This window comes from Eucyclogobius newberryi, unplaced genomic scaffold (genome assembly GCF_026437365.1).
Source record: "Eucyclogobius newberryi isolate DKJ021-1_F unplaced genomic scaffold, fEucNew1.0.hap1 SCAF_17, whole genome shotgun sequence".
NCBI classification, from domain to species: Eukaryota; Metazoa; Chordata; class Actinopteri; order Gobiiformes; family Gobiidae; genus Eucyclogobius; species Eucyclogobius newberryi.
In genome coordinates this window covers 25543120-25562821 of record NW_027315801.1, presented here as the reverse complement: position 1 = coordinate 25562821, position 19702 = coordinate 25543120, and the positions used below count along the sequence as shown (strand labels likewise).

The 19702-nt window shown below is 40.2% G+C and overlaps 1 protein-coding gene across 2 annotated transcripts in view; it reads right to left on the bottom strand.

Annotated features, from left to right (window-relative positions):
- Positions 1-5603, bottom strand: part of tafa5l (TAFA chemokine like family member 5, like) — a 72393-nt gene extending 66790 nt beyond the window's left edge. For both annotated transcript variants that reach the window (XR_011927138.1, XM_072449623.1), the window contains exon 1: positions 5329-5603. Coding sequence is in view for 1 of the 2 variants with exons in the window: in XM_072449623.1 (XP_072305724.1) it covers positions 5329-5425 (97 nt within the window). In the remaining variant the exon portion in view is untranslated. The remainder of the gene's footprint in view (positions 1-5328) is intronic.
- Positions 5604-19702: the final 14099 nt, after the last annotated feature.

Sequence of the window (19702 nt, the reverse complement as noted above, 5' to 3'; positions counted from 1 at the left end):
ATCCCTTGTTGGGAAATGGGAGGTTTTGTCTATGGGAGTTTTTTAGTAGAAAAAGCTTCAGTTGTAGTCATCTGGACTCAGTTTGAAAAAAAAATAAAATATAATATAATATATAATAATATAATTATTTTTTTTCAAACTGAGTCCAGATGACTACAACTGAAGCTTTTTCTACTATGGAACACGCCTGGACGAATGAGGGATTACACCGACATATGGGAGTTTTTGTTTATAGGAGATCTTCTACTGAGAATGTTTTTCAAACTTCCTATAAGTGATCTGTTCTTTTCCTCTGTATCTACCTCTGTATCTACCTGTGTTGCAACAATGAAATTTCCCCATGTGGGACAATAAAGGATAATCTTATCTTATCTTATATAAAGGTCCTGACAGTGCCACAAATTCTTGGGCATCCTCTGATAAAAATATGAGCTGCAGTGGACGAGAGCTCCTACAACTGTTTTTTGTACTTGGTTACTTTGGTACTGCAGTGGCGTGCAGTCAGAGCAATCAAGGCAAGCAGTGATTGACCAGTAAAATCTAAAACAATGAATAAATTATTCTGAAATATATCCAGATAAGCCTGTTTTCTGATCGTTTCTGCTGCTGAAGCTTGGCTGAAGTCACAGTGTCGTTTAGTGGCCACAACAGGTCACTGGGCATTACTGCGTGGGAAGCTTGATTCTTCTTTTCCCACAGCGCTCAGTCTCTGACCATGCTCAGAGGCCCGTCCATGCTCCGCTCTCCAACATGAGCTTTAAGAACCAGAGCGGAGAGCAGCTTCGATTAGAGGTCTGCACATGCGCTCTGAGGCCAGCACAGCCTCAAACACATGGATCTATGTTCAAGCCACGCTGAATAAAACTGTGTGGGAATCAAGGATGTTTGCAGATTTTGCCCTAACTGAGCATGTGCGAGGAAAAGCTAAGCAACAGCAGCACCAAGTTTCAACAAACAGTCTTAAAAACTATCTTATAGAGACAAGTCTTTGTTTGTAGCTATGACTCTGTTTAAGAACATAGAGCGCTAATTTGTGTAATGATTGATGTAATGATGAATATGTATGGGAGTGTAGCTCAGTAGGTTTAGGCATTCATAAGGAAGACTGGGGTTCAAAGCCCAGCATTGAGTATTTTTTTTTCACTTTTGTGTTATCCACGAAATATTGATGAACACCCCGTCTACTTGCTCATCCGCCACTGAGGTACTGTGTATTATTTTGCATAGCTTGGATGTACTGCTACATGTGGTCCAGGCTGAAGGATTACCTATTCAAGGCACAGCTTCCTACCATCTTTCTTTTCCAACGCTCAATGACTTCAGAATAAGTTGCACAAGATACAGCTGCAACGTCTGATAAAAAGTTAACACATGCATGATGAATACACTAAATAATTACGAATGATCATGCATAGTGCACGCTTTAATATCGCAATGATGATATTTTTTTAATATATATTGTGCAGCCCTATATAAAACAATGTGGACCGCATTGTTAAAACTATTTGCTGATGACACACATATTTTCTGTTTGTAGAAGAGTGCAGATAGATGTTTGATTTAATAAAACATGTGCAATTCAATAACTATATAATTACCACAGAGCCAAAAATTAAAATCAATGAGGTAATTATGGAATAGGTTGACAAGATTGCATTACTCTGGGTATTATTTGACAGCAAACTAAGCTTAAAGCCACATATCGAACTTGTCCAAATGAAGATTTTCAATAATAGATAAGAGTCAAGCATACACTTCTCATTTTATATAATGCTCTAGTGTTACCGTAGCTATTATACTGCATAGAGGTTTGGGGTAATAACTATAGCAGTGCAATAAAGCCACTTGTAACTCTCCAAAATATACAAATTGTCCATAACGCCGGGAATACACCATAACAATCCACTCTGCTTAAATTTGATGATTTAACCTTGCGGTGTCCTTAGATGTTTTTGTCAGCAAGAGGAGGGCTATAAACTGAGAGGTCAAATTAATTTCAAAACACAGGCTTTGAGAACCAACAGAAAAATTGTGGAATAATCTGAAAGAGAAGCTTTGTACCGCAGCTCGCCAATTCAAATTGTTCTTGCAAGTTACGGGGAAGAGGAAGGTTTTTGATGATGATTAAATAAATGCAAGAAATGGTGTTAAAAATATGATTGTATAGTTAATTGAAAGGTGAACTCTTTTGTCAGTTCAAAGCTGTGATTACCAGTACTGCTTGTAATGACTAAACTGTACCAAAGTACACACTGTACTGAAAAGCGAGTGGGTCCACATAAGTTTGTACTTCAACCCACTCCTTTTCGAACTGTTTTCTTGAAGATATCTAATGTACATTCATGTTTTTATCCAAATTCAATCCGTTTTTTTATGTTCGAAATAAACTTAACCAAAAACAACAGGTTTAATGACAGTTAAACATGTAGTCTTGATTTTTACAAAAATGCATGTTTCTTTTACAAATGCTCCTGTGCATGATTAAAATGTACGTGTGAACTTACTCTTGCTTTGAAAACTTACATCACAAATCTTAACGCAATAACAAAAGAAAAATCGCTTTAAAACTATTCCGTTTAATTAAAATGGACTTCTCCAAGCATGCACTGTGTAACTTTTCTGATGGATGGTCTTCTGCTTGTCTCCATGGAGATATTACTTTGCGTGAGATGTTCATTGTACAACAACAAACGTATCCATCTTCTATTTAGTCAATTATGAGTGTTTATCTCCAGCTTGTTTTCGATGGATATATCAAGTTTAATGCAATACTGTGGAATAGATGGGCAGAGAGTAGAGATTTACGAACCAGCCTTATCTTGCCAGGAAAATGCATCCGAATTGCACAAAGCCATAGAGCACACACTAGTAATTCACATACAACATCCCCAACAGCAAGACTGAACAGTGCAGCCTGTTTCCAAAAAAAGGAAAGAAGGACTTGAAGATTGCAAGTCTGGATTTAAGAATATTCCATGCTCCATTCTTAAAATTTAGCTTTAGGCTTGATGGTAATGAAAGAATAAAATGCAGAGAACTCCAAGGCAGGAGTGATGAGCCCAGCCAAGGCAAATAAAACGTGATCAATATCAAGATTAGCAAAGTTCAGAGGGGATTAATTAAGTCGTTTTTATCAATTTTCAACAGAGAACAAGTCAATAAAGCATGTATGTGGGAGTAGTACCAAGTTGTTATTCCAATAATATGCCAAAAGCTACATTCAGGAGGTGCCATAAAAAACCTGGAGAGAATCATTTTAAGACACAGCAAATTAGACATAAAGGGAACACATGTCAACGCACAGGGAGTTCATTTTTCACATCACTGTCTACTTTTGTACTCGGCACGCTGCCAAAGACGTTGATATAGGCTCGATCCCTCCTCCACAGCGGTAATTATGCTGCTGGCCACTGCTTGATTAAAAGATCTAATCTGCAAATTTGGTGTTCGACATCTTGCTATGAGTCGTATCGTGTTAAGCGTGTTCTAGCGTTTTAGAGTGACACACTGTTTAGTGACGTGGACGGCGGCCAATGGCGTGTCGTACAACATCCACTGGTTTTCTACTGGTCTTTGAGGTGAAAAGTGTAATTACACAAATTATGTTCTTTTCTTGGTATCAACATAGATAGTTGTAAGAGTTAAGCTCACAATAGAAGTCTGTCACAGAGGCACAGAGGAGGAAAACACAGATAATGGTGGTGCAGGCAGATGAAGATTAGTCATAGTGGCATGTGCTGTACACAAAAACCATTAACACAGCATTATATCATGACTTCATGACAGTGTGCATCTCGATAAGATAAGATAAGATATTCCTTTATTGTCCCACATGGGGAAATTTCATATATAACACATATGCTGTTTCAATATATTTTTAAACAGTGTCAGCCTCACTAGCTCACTGTTATTGGCCCTCCTTTCTCTCCTGTTATATCTCTACGGGGTTTTTGCCGAGTCGCACTAAAATGATTGGAGAGCGAGATATGGAGGATATCACTGTTAAAGACTTACCAATAAAATGAACACTTCACCCGAGGACAATCCTGTGTTTATAACAATAGGCCTATAGAGTATGTAGCACAGAGCTAATGCTTTTCTTAAAATATCAAATAAACAATTAATTGCATTTTAAAGTAAATACCCAATTGTGGTTTATATTAATACATAGATTAATATCTATTAATATGTAGCATACTTCAGAATTAGCATTAGCATAGACGTTGGGACAAAAGGACCAACCAAGTTGTTTTTGTTTATTGTTCAGTTCATTAATGTGTGTAATTTCAGTTCAAAGAACTGTGAATAATACATTCCAAAAAACTATTAAAAATGTCCTGCAGTGAAGTATTCACTGTTTGTAAAGTGTCTAACATGCTGTCTATGATATACACCTGCAAATCTTTCCCCTCTGCTTGAAGCATTTAATACATTTTAGCCCAACTTGGTAAAAGAGAATATTATATGAGCGGAATCTGTCATGATAACAGTGAGCTAACCGGGCACAACCGCACAGAGCCTATTCATTCTGAGATGTTGACAATAACTAGACTACCACATTACGAAGCTTAATGTGAAGAGTTATTCATAAATCTGTGGGTTGCGATACATTGTGATCATGTGATTTTTTTCTACAGAACATCTTTGCATCAATAAGACTTTAAACAGAATGAGACATTCTAAGTCAACATCTGCCAGTTTTAGACGCTGTTGGTTGGGTTTGGCCACGGAGACCTGGCATCACAGTAAACCTTGTAGCTTTTTAAATGTATTTAACTAGTCCCTATCCCTTAGGCACATTGTTAATATCCACATGCATTCATTTTATGACATTGAAGTGAAACCGGGGTTCACAGCCAATCAGAGCTCTGCTTTTGTCACTTACTTAGCTTGAGGAGAAATGAAATATTATTATTTCATATAGACAGTGTGCAGCTGCCTCATTTTTTACAATTATTTTTTGTGGGAGAACACACTCATTTACAACAACAAAAACTGCCGCGTACCCCAGCTTTACGTGTGTGTGTGTGTGTGTGTGTGTGTGTGTGTGTGTGTTGTGTGTTTGTGTGTGTGTGTGTGTGTGTGTGTGTGCGTGTGTCAAAATAATCTCCATAAATAAATAAATAAAATGGGCTCAATTAAACACATAGGCTGATGTCCTCTTCAAATTTCAATAATAGTTTAAGCCAGTTAGAGGCAATATGTTTATCAGATTAAAACTTTTGTATTTTATGAAGAGGAAATGCTGATGTGGCTGTTGCGCCCAAGGTCACAGAAAGCTGCTTAAATGTTCTTTTTACTCTGAGGACCCTCTCCATGTGCACTCACCCTCTCGGAGCAGATGGGAGTAGATGAGCCAGAGCAGCAGCAGGCAGCAGAGTGACGCACCTCCACCTGCGGAGAGCGTCTTCACCCCAGACTGCATCCTACACCTTCACCTTTGTCGGAGAGCTTATCCAAACTTTGCACACGCGACGCGGCTTTTCAAATGTCACCCAAACCTGCGCAAAAGTGGCTAATCCAGTGGCGTCTCCGCAATCTGTCGTCGGCATCCATTTTGAGCTTGTAAAGAGGATTGGGAATAGATGTGACCCCCCCTTTTAAAACCCCTCCGAGAGCCGCATGATCCAGTCACTTTGTTACAATGTCACCAGTTTGTCACCAAGTTATAACGGCTATAACATAGTCTACTCGCTCGTGTCCGTTATAGAGAGAGAAGGCTGAGGTCCCCCGCGGCGTTGCCCCATCTCTCAGCTCTCCGCGCCGGTGCCGTGGGGGGCTGTGGGGGGGAATAACCAGCACTTGTGGACCCTCTGGATGTATTCTCTTTCAAATGCAATTATTAAAACCTCCAACTTTTGAGCCGTTTGTTTAGCTCAAACAACACGAAGTTACCTTAGGCTATAAATGGATGCCGGGTCCGCAAAGGGAAAAGCCGGCCGAAAGAAGGCTCGTGGACCCGAACCCCTCCGGAAAATCCCGAAAGAACGAGACGGAACTTTGCCGTGCGCGCGCGCCTGTGTGTCACCTGTGTGAGCCGCGAAGATGCGCGGAGAGATTAGCGAGATGAGCGTCCACTCCGCCGGGGGAAAGAGGGAGCATTTACCCTCAAAGTAAGGCGTTATTTCCAGTTATTGCCACGCATAAGCCGTAATGGTTCGCTCTGTCGGGCGACGCCGCGGACACACACGCCGTGCCTCCTCTCGGGGAGCGCTGTAGCCGGAGTTAGCTGGAGTCCACTGCTCTCCATCTGCTCTCCTCCCTCTCTCTCTCTCTCTCTCTCTCTCCATCACGCGCGCGGGGAAGTGAACGCCCACGGCACGCACGAACACACTGTGTCCTCATTCATCTTGAAAGTGGGAGAGGGAAAAACTTTAGGTGCCGGGCAATCCATTCTAAACACAGATACCTGATTACTCTCGGTCTTGGTAGGATGTGTCCTGTCGGGGACTTTCCTCACATCAAGGCTTTTTCCCCACAGACGTGCCCTTGAGCTGGTGCTACACGGTCCAGTCTATTGTTAAAATTTTTTGCACATGGGGCTAGTGAATAACTGTGTGTGGACTTTCCCTTTTTAGGAGCTCTTTAAAGAATCGCACATTAAGTCAGTGCAGCGGCTTGACATCGGTGTTGCCCAAGGGCGGATGTTGCAAAAGAATCATGATGTAGGAAGAAGGAACGTGGCCTTGTGCATTTGGAACAGGGAGACTAGCAACTTGGGGTCAGTGGAGGGAAAAACAAAACTAAATGTCTTCTCTCCACAATAAGAAGCTAATACAAATCAAACCAGCAGAATATGTGAAAATAAAACCTCAATATAACCAATATTTCTGTGCCCTTCCTGCAGTCTCCATGCTTGCAAGCCCGATAACTCTTGTGCTTTAGTCTGATGTGGAGCATCTCAAGATTGCATTAACATTTCTGAATTGCAGCCTATATCTATGACTTCAGCTGCTTGATATGTTACAGATTGTAATAGTAAAGCAAAATAACAGGCTTATGTCTGACACATTCTCAGAGATAGCTGCCAGTCATTTTTACATTTGGTCACACCAAAATGTGATTTATACCTCAAACTGTCCAGTCAATTCCACATTAGAGCGTAAATAAATGGCACATGAAATACCGTACCATTACACAGTTTAATTTCCTCTCCTTCCAGTGGAAAGAAGCCACGTGCGTCTACACAACATGTGCATGAACAGGGGCGTTGCTAGGGGCATTCCAGACAGACGGCCCCTTCTTCTCTTTACCTTTGAATAACTGAGGACAATATGTCAAAGAATTCACCTCACTCATGCCATCCTACCTATTCTGGTCAGAGTATAAAAGTACAGTCAATAGAGAGACCTGTCAAAGATATTTAATTATTGTAATGAGCCTGTTGTGGCTTAAATACTGACCTCAAACAATTGCCTGTCTTGCCTGTTGGGTCGCTACGTCCCTGTCTGAGAACAAAGTTTGAAAGTCAATGCAGAAAACATAATTTTAAGCTTTTTATATCATATACTGTAAGGATAGACTTTACAATTTAGACTGGGAAATTCCCAGATTTTCAAAATGCTTTGTTCTGTGTTTACTGGTCACTCTTCTGAAGGACCACCATAAATTAAATGTTTCTCCACTCCAGGTCCATAACTGTAACTCAACTGCTCTATGCACATATAGAGGCCAAATCCCATGACCAGTAAATGTGCACTTTATTAGCAGATGAAGGAGTTCTGTGTGAGTGCTGCAGTGCTATCAGCCTCTCAGTGAATGGCTTTTATGATGACATATCGGTGCGAGCCAAGGCCAATCACGTCACAGCTGCATTGCCTGAAAAAAGACTGTGGAACTTGTGGACTAGTTGTAAGCGAAACCAATGATTTGCTGTTGACCGGCATGTCTTTAGCAGAATGTCTTTATGCCTGTCCGCACGAGCAAGCCGACTTCACTGCGGAGAGAAAGGAGGGACCATTAAGCCATTAATATTGATTATTGTCTTTAAGTCTCCAAAGCCATTCTCGAGTCGTGATGAGCTCGTTCAACTGTCAAAGCTGATCAAAGTTGAAGTAAAATTGGACCTAATTTAACATGAGTATTTATTAAATTATAAAAACAGAGCCTGAAAGCTAAATTGTAATTTTACCTTAGAAATAAATAATGTATTGTATCCCATGATTTTCACCGTCTTAAAACTGTTATAAGCAGAACTAGTTCTTTTACACTCTTTGCAGTGGTCCACACGTAGGACTTACTTACGTCTTAATGCATTATTCACTAGGATGAATTTATAAGCACTGTTCACAACTCCTGAGATCTGACCAGAGTTTTGTTGTCATGGTAAAGCTAACAAATATTAGCATGCTTCCTGCTTCGTGGAGAATAAAACGCTCTATTATCAGATGCAGACAATGCACGAGGGAGTAATTTTTACCCTATTAGAGCTGCTTTCGCACGTACACTGGTGCAAATTTTACTTAGTTACATGAAGAAAATTGGGTACAGCCTCTTTAAAAGTATTGAAGCAACTTTTTAAAATTAAATTCTTAAATTCTTGATCACTTTGACATTTTCTTTACTTGATTTTTTAACTTGATTTGTGATAAAGAACTCCTCACTATTTAATTTATCTGCCAGAAGATAATGTCATTGTATTTTGTTTATTTATAATAGACTCTGGAAAGCTTCCTGAATGCCTCACATGTGATTAGCTATAATGACTCACACTTACACAATTGCTTGGTTCTGAAGTATAATTTGTCAGAAACTGAGATTACTAAAACGTAAAAAATTTCAACCCATATATCACATGAACATTGTTGAAACTGTTGAAATAATGCATGCATAATATTTTTTGTTTACTAGCTTCTGTACTCGCTGCTGTACTCGCTGCTGTATACGCCGCTGTACTCACTGCTGTACTAGCTTCTGTACGCTCTGCTGTACACTCTACTGTACTTGTTGCTCTACTAGATGCTCTACTAGCTTCTGTACTCGCTGCTGTACTCGCCGCTCCACCCAGGTCCGCAGATTGCAAATCCTTCCCTACATTGAATAATCGTTTGGTACAGTCCAGAGCAGGAATGCAAAGACTGAATTCTGGAATTTGCAATGACTTTCTTTCTTCTACCCTTGTCAAAGGGCAGAGGATGCGATCAACCTCCCATGTTCAGCGGAGTGTAGGATTGTGGTACAGTCTGCTTTGGTCAATGCCAAGTAGCATCAGACTCGCTTGTGTGGCTCTCTGACCAGTGCTCTCATCGGAATGTGGTTGTTGCAGATTCTCTCTTAGGGGAACAACAGCATGGAGCGTCTGAATGTCTGTATTACTGAATGAAACTATTACTTTCCATTATTACCATATAATATTGCACTAACACCTTTATTTTGTCAGATTATATGGCCTATAGAAAGCTTCAACACAAATACACACCAGCAGTCCACTCTTTGACATTGTCTGATTGCTCTGATGCGAAATGTCAGCAAAGCAATGCGGCAGTATTAACGACTTCATTACAAGCAATAATTACATCAAGCAACACACATTAACTTAGATCATGATTTATTCAACAGCCATAACAAGGCATTTTTTTGTCACAGATATTCAGAATCTCGACGCCGGTGTCACATTACGGCGCAACGTTCACAAATTCAGTTGAAGTGGGATAGCATAATATGGGAAAATATTAAAATAAATATGAGGTGTACAAAACAAACTGGCATATTTTCTTACAAGGCTGTCACACAGATGGAATATGATTAATTACACTGGCGTAGCCTGCTGGGACGCCACTCACGGTCTGAAATGTGCCTTTTGTGCTGATAGCAACACACAGACAGACATAGAAGGAAAACAATCCACAAAAAGACGTGGTTCCACAACGTTTCCCTTGCTCCAATTTATTTTGCCATTAAAATATGACATGTTTGAAAAATAAAGCCGTTCAGTGGGCAGAGTATTGAACCAATTGAAGATTTACACTGTAGTTTCTATTAGTAATGTAGTAAAGTATGGGTCAAAGGCGAGGAACCAAAGAGAATGTGTTGATCTGGGCTGTTGATTAGTGGCGAGCGCAGTGCCTAGGACCCATCGAGCTAAGTCAGGAGCACTGTGTTGCGTGCTTTCTGGTTTTTTAAGGAAGCGGATGGGGCCAAGAGATAACTCATCCAAAAGCGGGGAGAACATGCTGCACACCGGGTGAATCCAACCCTGCACTTTGTTTCCAGATACTTTTATTCCTACATGAGTGTGCCAGCTCAGGTCTTGTAATCTTGGTTTACGTCAGGGCTATTCATCTTTATTTTCCCTACAACGTCATCAACGTTACTCCTTACAACGGAAGCGTAACAAAACTGGACTGGACTTGACAGGATTAATCACACAATCACACAATCACAATGTCTTGGGGTTCTTGTCTCTGCGTTCCCTGGTATGGGACGGGACTGATGGAAGTAAACTTGTCCTGCATTAGAACTACAGCCTCTACTTTCGACTCTACTTAAATTTATTCTACAACAATGAGTAATTTCTTTGACAGCGAATTCTTACTCTAAGTCTAGTCACTTTTCCTACCGTGTAAGTATTAGCTTTATGTTGACAATATGAAACTATTTGTGTTTCTTGCACCATGCATTCAGATATCATTTCGTATTTTCTACTTTTCATGTCAAAGATTTTATGCATTAATAATATTTTAAGATAAGATAATCCTTTATTGTCCACACATGGGGAAATTTCATTGTTGCAACGCAGGTAGATACAGAGGAAAAGAACAGATAACTTACAGAAAGAACTCTTATAAACAAAAACTCTTATAAACAAAAACTCCTATAGACAAAACCTCCCAAAAAACAGCTAGTGTAAGACAAGATAATACTGATAATAATAAATATAGCCGCAAGCGGCAATGATCGGCCAAGCCGCCGCCACGCCGCAAGAGGAGGGGGCGCTAACGCGCCCCAATAGTCCTTTTATTATGCCTACTGCTGAATCTGTGACGCTGTCACATCTTCTCCCCTTTGTTTTACCATCAAAAAGCAATTTTATTTTGAATTCTTGGCAAAATGTGCGGCTTTGCCGCACAGAGACCGTGACTCTTTGAATAAAAATGTGAATAACTTTTGATGGTCCACCCCTGAAGATGAGTCTCACCAAATTTCAGGTTAATAGGGCTGACGCCCTGGGAGGAGTTCGTGAAAGTCTAAAGTGTAAACATGTTCTGGCGATTTCCCCATTGGAATAACGTGGGAGGTTTCGGTCATCGTTACGGCAAAGCCATAACAATTATGACATGGGTCTCATTGACTTTTTTTGATGGGGCCAAAATTGAGTTGTCTGTCAAATTTCATAAAATTTCGCAAAACTAAACATTTAACCTCCATATAAAATCTGTATGGGGCGCTGTGGCCCCAAATTAATTTCTTTCACTTCAAGTAGGTTTAGGGCAAAGAGTTTAACAACTGATTCTAATTTGACGCAATTCGGACTTTATCTGCGCAAACGGCAGAAATGTTAAATTTGGGAGATTTCTGAAATTCTAGCTACAGTTTGCGGCTTCACCCCTCAGAGACCGTGACAGGTATCAATGTAATTTGGATAACTTTTGATGTCCCACTCCTCAGTAGCATTTTCACCAAATTTCAGCTTTTTAGGGCCAACGCCCTGGGAGGAGTTCGTAAAAGTACGACGTTTGGAAAAACTCCGAGTCATGTTAAGCCATTTTTGAAGCAATATGGCCGACATTTGGTTGGGTGGACAGCGTTGCCGTAATAATATTTTTTACTTCTCTTGTCACCATCTACCTCTGCGCCAAATTTCATGATTCTACGATCAGATTTTTTTTGGGTCATTTCCTATCTCTCAATGCATTTTTGGTACATTTGGGGGCGCTGACGCGCCAATTTTTTTTTATTTTAGAAAAGGGAAATAGCCAGAATGTAGAGAGGCACGATTTTTAGAGGTGTGCAAATTTTTGTGACTTTTCGTCAATGTTCACTGGGTGAAAAATAGGGGGGTTGGTCCCGAGAAGAAAGAAAGAATAATATTCCGATGCGAAAACAATGTTTCCCATTTTTCAAACATCATAAACTATACATTTTCGGAAAGCGCTCGCGCTTTCCTACCTCATGGTGTAAAGTATGTAATGTAAATGAAAAGTGCTTGTTTAGTGCGCACTTTTGCATGGGCTTCGCCCGTTTACAACGGTAATGTTCCATTTTCTTACTACTAATTATTATGCACCGGGCGTGCATGGGTGGAGGAGTGCGTTAGTGAGTGTTTGGAAGTGGGCGTGCGCACTTTCGCAGCCGTGCTTCGCACGGCCTTACGAGATTAATAGGCCTCTCGCCAGCTTGTGGCGCTCGGGCCTAATAATGGAAAAATAAACACTCATTCTCTTCAGTTATACGCACATGAATGTGACACCATTGCATGTGATCACGACAGTAATTGCACATGAATATGACGGAATTGCGCATGGTTAAGTCAGTATTGCAAGCAATTGTTTTGTCCTTCCAATTACATTAACTTCAAATTATAAACCAGATGTTAAGTTCAGACAGTTACTCTTACAGTTACTCTTACTTGAGTTGTAGTTTCCTCCAAAACTTTATACTATACTTCACCACATCATTTTAAGGTAACATTATTCTTACTTAAATACAGTTTTTGGCGTCTCTCCATTACAGCACTATAACAGATGCAGTACAGTGTTGGTACAGTCAGCATGAAGTGAAAACATGTATGTATATCCACTCCGGGCGCACAATATGTGATCGTCAGCAGCACTACTCGCCGCAACTTCATTTGTACTTTGATTTAAGAGCAACAGCCCGTACTCTTTATGATGCAGGCGCCTTTTACTGCAGTAATTTATTGGTTTGTTAAATATACCTGCTTACATAAACACTGGGATGCTGGAACAGGTGGAGAAATTGTTACAGTTAATTTGCAACATTTATCAAATCACTGGGGAAAAAAAGCAAATTAGAGGCCTGGAAATTTATGAGCGTAAGCATCAGGAAACGTAGTCCCGCCGCAGCGTTATTTGTTAAGTTGTTAGCTTCTATCAAAGTGCGACAGGCCACAGCCATACGCAGCACGTTTTTAATCCTTGTCTCCCAGCCACCTGCTGTTCACTGCTGTATGGGCGGCGGAGAGCCATATGGGCCCATGTAACAACTGCAAAATATAGCTTTGTTTATTAGCAGTGTGTTGGCTGGGGAAAAGGATGGGGCAGTCTCAAAGTCAATTCTGAAACTCCTGAAATACTCCAAAAATAAAGAATAAAAAAACAAAAACTGGGCAAGACCAGAGAGAAACAAAACAAGTAATACATTTAATTAGGAAATAAGACAGGGGTGGTATCCAAAGAAAGAAAGGTTAAAGCATAATAAGTCCAAAATAAAGGTCACGTTAAAAAGAAAACACAATTTGTTGCAACTCAAGTTAAAGTTTTTATAGTTGTTCTTTTGGGACTACTTTGGGAATCCATTCTTGCAGGTTTGTTCTATTTTTTCTAGCAAATATTTTCATTTGAATTGCTTTGTTAAAAAATAAAATTCTGTCTAATTTAAATTAATGAAATACGTTTAATTAGATTAATTAATTATTTAGTTGGTTAGTTATTTCAAACCTGCATTTGGCGTAGTTTGCATTATGTCTCTTTGTGTTTACTGCATCAGAGCCAAATTGTAACTCCATTTTGTCCTGCACTGTAAGATATGACATATAAAGTTTACTAAATATAGTGTTTACCATTCTCCTGTACTTCTTATCACCATTTCATCATTACCCTCTCGTTTCTTTCATTTATCACTATTTAAAAACATTCTGACTTCAAATTTACAAGGTTACTTGCGTAAAGATATTTTTGTAAATCACCAGTTAGTCTAACAACACTGTTTTAGTCCAGATCAATAAACAAATGATCAGACTTAAGAAACAAATCAGAATCAGAATCAGAATCAGAATCAGAATCAGAATAAGGTTTATTGTCATTGTCAATGAACAAATGACAAATGAGGATTAGGCTCCAGAGTCTGTACAGAAAATCAACTCAGAAAAGTGAAGTTGTTCTGAGCTCAGACGAGCTTGTGTTTAAGTTCAGGTAGTTACGATGTGAGTCCAGTCTAGTGTCCAGAGGGGATGAGACTCACTCCATGTGCCTGTGGAGAGCCTTCATTAGATGGAGGAGGAGGAGCAGCAGCAGCAGCAGCAGCAGCAGCAGCAGCAGGAGGAGCAGGAAGAACAGCAGCAGGAGGAGGAGGAGCAGCAGCAGCAGGAACAGCAGGAGCAGCAGCAGCAGGAGGAACAGCAGGAGCAGCAGCAGCAGGAGGAACAGCAGCAGCAGCAGCAGGAACAGCAGCAGGAGGAGGAGGAGCAGCAGCAGCAGGAACAGCAGGAGCAGCAGCAGCAGGAGGAACAGCAGGAGCAGCAGCAGCAAGAGGAACAGCAGCAGCAGCAGGAACAGCAGCAGGAGGAGGAGGAGCAGCAGCAGCAGGAACAGCAGGAGCAGCAGCAGCAGGAGGAACAGCAGCAGGAGCAGGAGGAGCAGCAGCAGCAGGAACAGCAGCAGCAGGAGCAGCAGCAGCAGGAGGAACAGCAGCAGGAGGAACAGCAGCAGGAGGAGGAGGAGCAGGAGCAGCAGGAACAGCAGCAGGAGGAACAGCAGCCGGAGCAGGAGGAGCAGCAGCAAGAGGAGCAGGAGGAGCAGCAGCAGCAGGAGGAACAGCAGGAGCAGCAGCAGCAGGAGGAACAGCAGCAGGAGGAGCAGGAGGAGGAGCAGCAGTGTGATTCAAATATTTGAGTGAATATACTATTTACTTACCAGATGACTTATTGAAGACAATACTTCCTAACTCCCACTGCAGAGGCTGCTTCCCACAAACACCACTTGTCCAGACGTATTTCAGGAAGTGACTTTAGATGCCGTGTTCAAAATGAAGGTTACGCAGCTATTATGAGAAACTTAAGTGGAAAAGTGTGATTTATTTAATAAATAAGTCTAAGGACACGGGATGCTGGGACATTGCCAAGTCCCTATGAACATTGTTTAAACTGTTTTTCATAGTGGCCAAAAATAAATTGAATTGAATTAAATTGAATTGAACAATGCTAAAGTAAAGCTAACATACATTGTACTCTTTAGGGTTACTAAACCATTGTGAGTAAAGTAAAGATTACTCAGGTTTAACTAATATCTTGGACAGTTTGAGAAATAAGTAAGGGTTCTTTTTGTAGCCAGAACCCGTTGAGTTAGCATTAGCATGCTGCATGCAGGGATATGAGGAAATGTTTGTGGCCTTCAAACAGCACTGATTTTCAAATACCTTCTCGCTGGTCATAAATATGAATAGCGGATGCTGCTTTTGAGTTAAAACGGCTTGCATGGCTGTAAAACCAACCTGAAGAAACAGATCCTTATCAGGGTGCAAATAATAGGCAATTTTCAGGGTCAAGTGAACTCTTAAACTCTCTGGCTTTGGCACTGATTTTAGTAGTCTACTTGGCTTGCAGTACTTAAGTTTATTCTTAGTATTTTAGGGAGGGAAATCTATTCCAGAGTTGAATAGATAAAAGCCTGTGCTTTCATTGGTAAATGATAAGAATGATAAACAGATGAGCGCTGTGTCCCCTTCAGCAGCGCTGCTGCAGGAGCTGCTGGCCCTGGCTTTCTAAATAACTCTGTGTTCCACATGAGTGTCTGCTTATTTGTTACATGTGTTTACTCTCTTCTGTCACATCCATCCACACAATATGAGCGACATGTCTGTCACTCAGAACAGGGACTGGGCCCCTTTTCTGCTCGGTTGGACTCTGCCATGTTGTCAAGACACTGGAGATGGCCAAAGGAGTGGCTGTCCTTTCGAGGGGCATTGGACCTTGAAGGAACAACACAAACACATAAGGCGTCTTATGGATGATCTCTGAGCACATTCAATATTTGCCCATACACACTGTGCCTGTGCATCTATAATGAACCATCACAAGGTTAGTTTAACAATGGCACAAGTAAGCACTTTGTTTTTTCAGAAGCAGATGAGAAGTGATTCATCCTGTTAGTCAAGGTTTTTCCAAACACTAAGGGCAAATCAGTTTTGAGCAGCATAAAAGATGAATAGGTCCCTAAAGATTTGCCTATAGTAATGATTGCATATATTAATTATAAGTATTGTGTTGAGTTATACCGGTAATAAAGCCATAGAAATAATACTCATTATGATTAATTAGACATGGTCAAAGCGATCGAATTATGATCCTTACATAAAGAGCATCCTGTTGGCATGACCAGCACACTTGTGTGAACAGATAATAAACACTGTCGAGTCACACATTTGTCACGGTGGGCTTTAAAAACTCAAGTTGAGATGGTCCAAATATATTGTTCAAGCCTTTGATAACACTATACTCGGTCATTGGCTCTTGTGGGGTGTGAATATTGCTCTAATCTGACACACATCTGTGAAAATGTTTTGTCTGATTGTGATCTCTGAAAAAGATAAAGATGTAATTTTATCTTTATGTCGATTTCACAGATTTCTGATGAAAACAAACAGCTTACGTGTGCAAACTAGAATCTGACAGATTTGCCTTGATGCAAAACATAACTTAGCTTTTTGTTTGTCACTTTGGACCAAACAAATGACGGGCTGCCAAGCTATTGTTAATTCGATTACAAATCTATTTAGCTGGACCGCTACCAACAGTCTGTCACAACGCAGAAGCTGGTATTGGTTTATTGACACGCCGGCCCTCCATTAGCACGTGCGGATCCATATCGACACGCGCCAAGATCTGAGGTCAAATTCAACACAAACACATCCAGGGGCCGTCGTGAGAAATGTATTTTAACTGCACAGGCCAAACAGTTGGTTAAGTCGTGATTGAGCTCCCATCCGCATGAGAGCGGTGGTGGCGGTGGCGAGGCGGGATCAATATCGCCGACTCAATAGAGCACTAGTGAGCCAGCCCTTGGTCAGAGCTGTTGATTTACCGAGCTGTTTGTTAAAAAAAAATAACGAAAAAAATCCACTGAGAACATTTCAATTACAATGTGTTTTTCTTTCTTTCTCTCGCAACATCTGTGTCATGCCCTGGGAAATTTTGCTTATTTTCTGGCTTGTCAGGTCGAAAATGTTAGCGCTGATGAAACGCAAAACAGTTAAAAGCAATTGGAAACTAATTTTGGTTCTCTCTTCGCCTTCCAGTGCTTTGTCCGTGACTCATATTGTTCGACGAGAACTGTGGCTTTGGAATGTTTGTTTTTGATTAGGAATGTTTAATGGCCTCTACACATTCAATTATCAGCAGGCTGCTCCGCCAGTCGATAGTCGTGCTCTCATTAATGGCCCAGAACTGATTACCAAGGACACAGAGAGAAATGGCTCAAATGTTATTCATTCAAGATGCTAATTAAATCCTCCTAGGTGGGTTTCAGTCCCACTGCAAAGTTCCCAGCGCTCTAATTTATGCATGTCTTTTGAAACTATGTCTGGAATGACACATGACAAACATTTTCCCTCACAGATTAAAAGTGTATACAATATGCCACTTGAACCAGCATTTTTCATGAGGTAATAATGAACATAATCAGAATATAGATGAATGAATGCAAGAATATAAAGATGTCTAGACTTGGACTGGGTAGTTAATATTTTTTCTTTTTTTTATCAAGATTGAGAGTGGGTCATGTCTAATTGTCAGTGATATGCTTTAAGATTTTTGAATTAAGAGGCCCCCAGATAAGGCAGTAAAAGTATAAGGTTTGGAGCACAGTTTAGACTTTGGAGGAAGACATTTGGGTTTATTGTTGGGTTGAATAGCAATTGTTGAAAGTCTGTATTGGTTAGTATAACAAATTAAATAAAAATCAATATTGATCAATTTGAAAAAAATAAAGGGATTAATTTTCTTTAGATTAATTCAATGTGCTGTTGCGGCCAGTTGACTATTAAAAGGTTCACTAATCTAAAAAATAAAAAAATGTCCATCAGACCCAATCATTCATTCCGTTTAGTTTATTTGGGCTTTTTTACATTTATTTTTTATTAGAGCCCTAAGGAAGTAGGCTAAAGCAAAAGCTTATTTCATATGCACTGCTGCAGCTGCAAGACTGTAGAGTATACACCCAAAACAGAATACTTCCTTGTGACACAGATCTAATACATTACTTATATAAAACATTGATTTGAAATAGACTTTAAACTCAACATGCACTCAGAAAAACAGTTCACTTTTATTCAAATTGCACAAAACAGGGCTCTGTTTGTGCCCTGACATTGATATGACTGAGAACGTAGGCTGGCTTAGCTCTATTGATGACGACTGGGCTTGTCCTCTGCCTCAGATTACTTGTTCTTTCTGTACCACATGACAAATGCCTCTAAAAAGCCGATAAACTTTATCTCCTCAGAAATTGGAGTTAATGAACTCTCAGTCAAGCACACTAAAGCTCATTGTGGAAGGACTGGATTTCCTTTATAGTCTGGATCAAATAGTGGCCTTCACCGTGTTGTCAGCAGAGAGGAACTGTTGTGTTGGAGATTTCAAAGACTGGACTAGGCACTTTGCCAGCCGCCTATTGTTCTTGCAGAAGGCCTGTCGAAGTCCTCACCAGCACCAGCACTACAGGGAAGCTATTCACAGAAGAAAAAGTGTAACGAACACTATTTGTCATGTCTGAATCACCCACTATTAGTTAGCGCTCTTAACATATGTAGCCTTAGCATGGAAGCACAATAATAGAGTCCATTAGTGTGTGTGGTATGGTTATTAAGTAATGTGGCACTAGATATACTGATTACATTTTACACATAACCTCTTGCCAAAGTAATATCATCTGAGGAAAAGGGATTTTAGATTGCTAGTAGCTCTTTACACGTACTAGCAATGAAATTTCCCCATGTGGGACAATAAAGGAATATCTTATCTTATCTTATCTTAGCTGTCAGTTTGTGGTATTAAACGTTGTTATTTGTTATGTAACAAATCTCTCTTAATTAATAATTTTATTTCTTCTTATAATCTTGATTTTATGTTTTTAACTGAAACATGGCTTGACAAAAACACAGGAAATGTAGTTCTGATAGAATCTGCTCCACCCAACTTTAAGTTTGAATCTGAAACACGAGAAAACAAAAAAGGGGGTGGAGTCTGTGCTGTCTTTAGAGATGAAATAATTACCCGCAGGTTGTCTTTTGGGGTGTTTTCATCATTTGAGTATGTATCCTTTAAAATGGAGCTAAAACGGTCTCCATCCATTCTCTTCATTGTTTTATACAAGCCTCCCCAGCACTGCCAAAGTTTTATTGATGATTTTACTGAGATGCTTTCAGTCATATGCACAGACTTTGATGGTTTGGTCATTACAGGTGATTTCAATGTGCATGTTGATAATATTTGTGACAGAAACGCTAAAGAGCTTGATGCTGTCCTTGAAACCTTCAGTCTTACTCAGCATGTGAGAGGCCCCACCCACAGCAAAGGACACACTCTAGATCTCATAATTACAAAGGGGGTAAATATTTCAAATGTTAATGTGATCGATGTTGCTCTGTCTGATCATTTCTGTGTCTTCTTTGACCTGTCTGTTTCTCCCAAACCTCCGGTTGGTCCTGCAGTTGTTCAGAGGAGACACATAAGTGATGGCACAGGTGCACTGTTTATGGAAATGATAAACTTTGAAAATGTCTCATGTTCTAATGTTCTAATGATTTG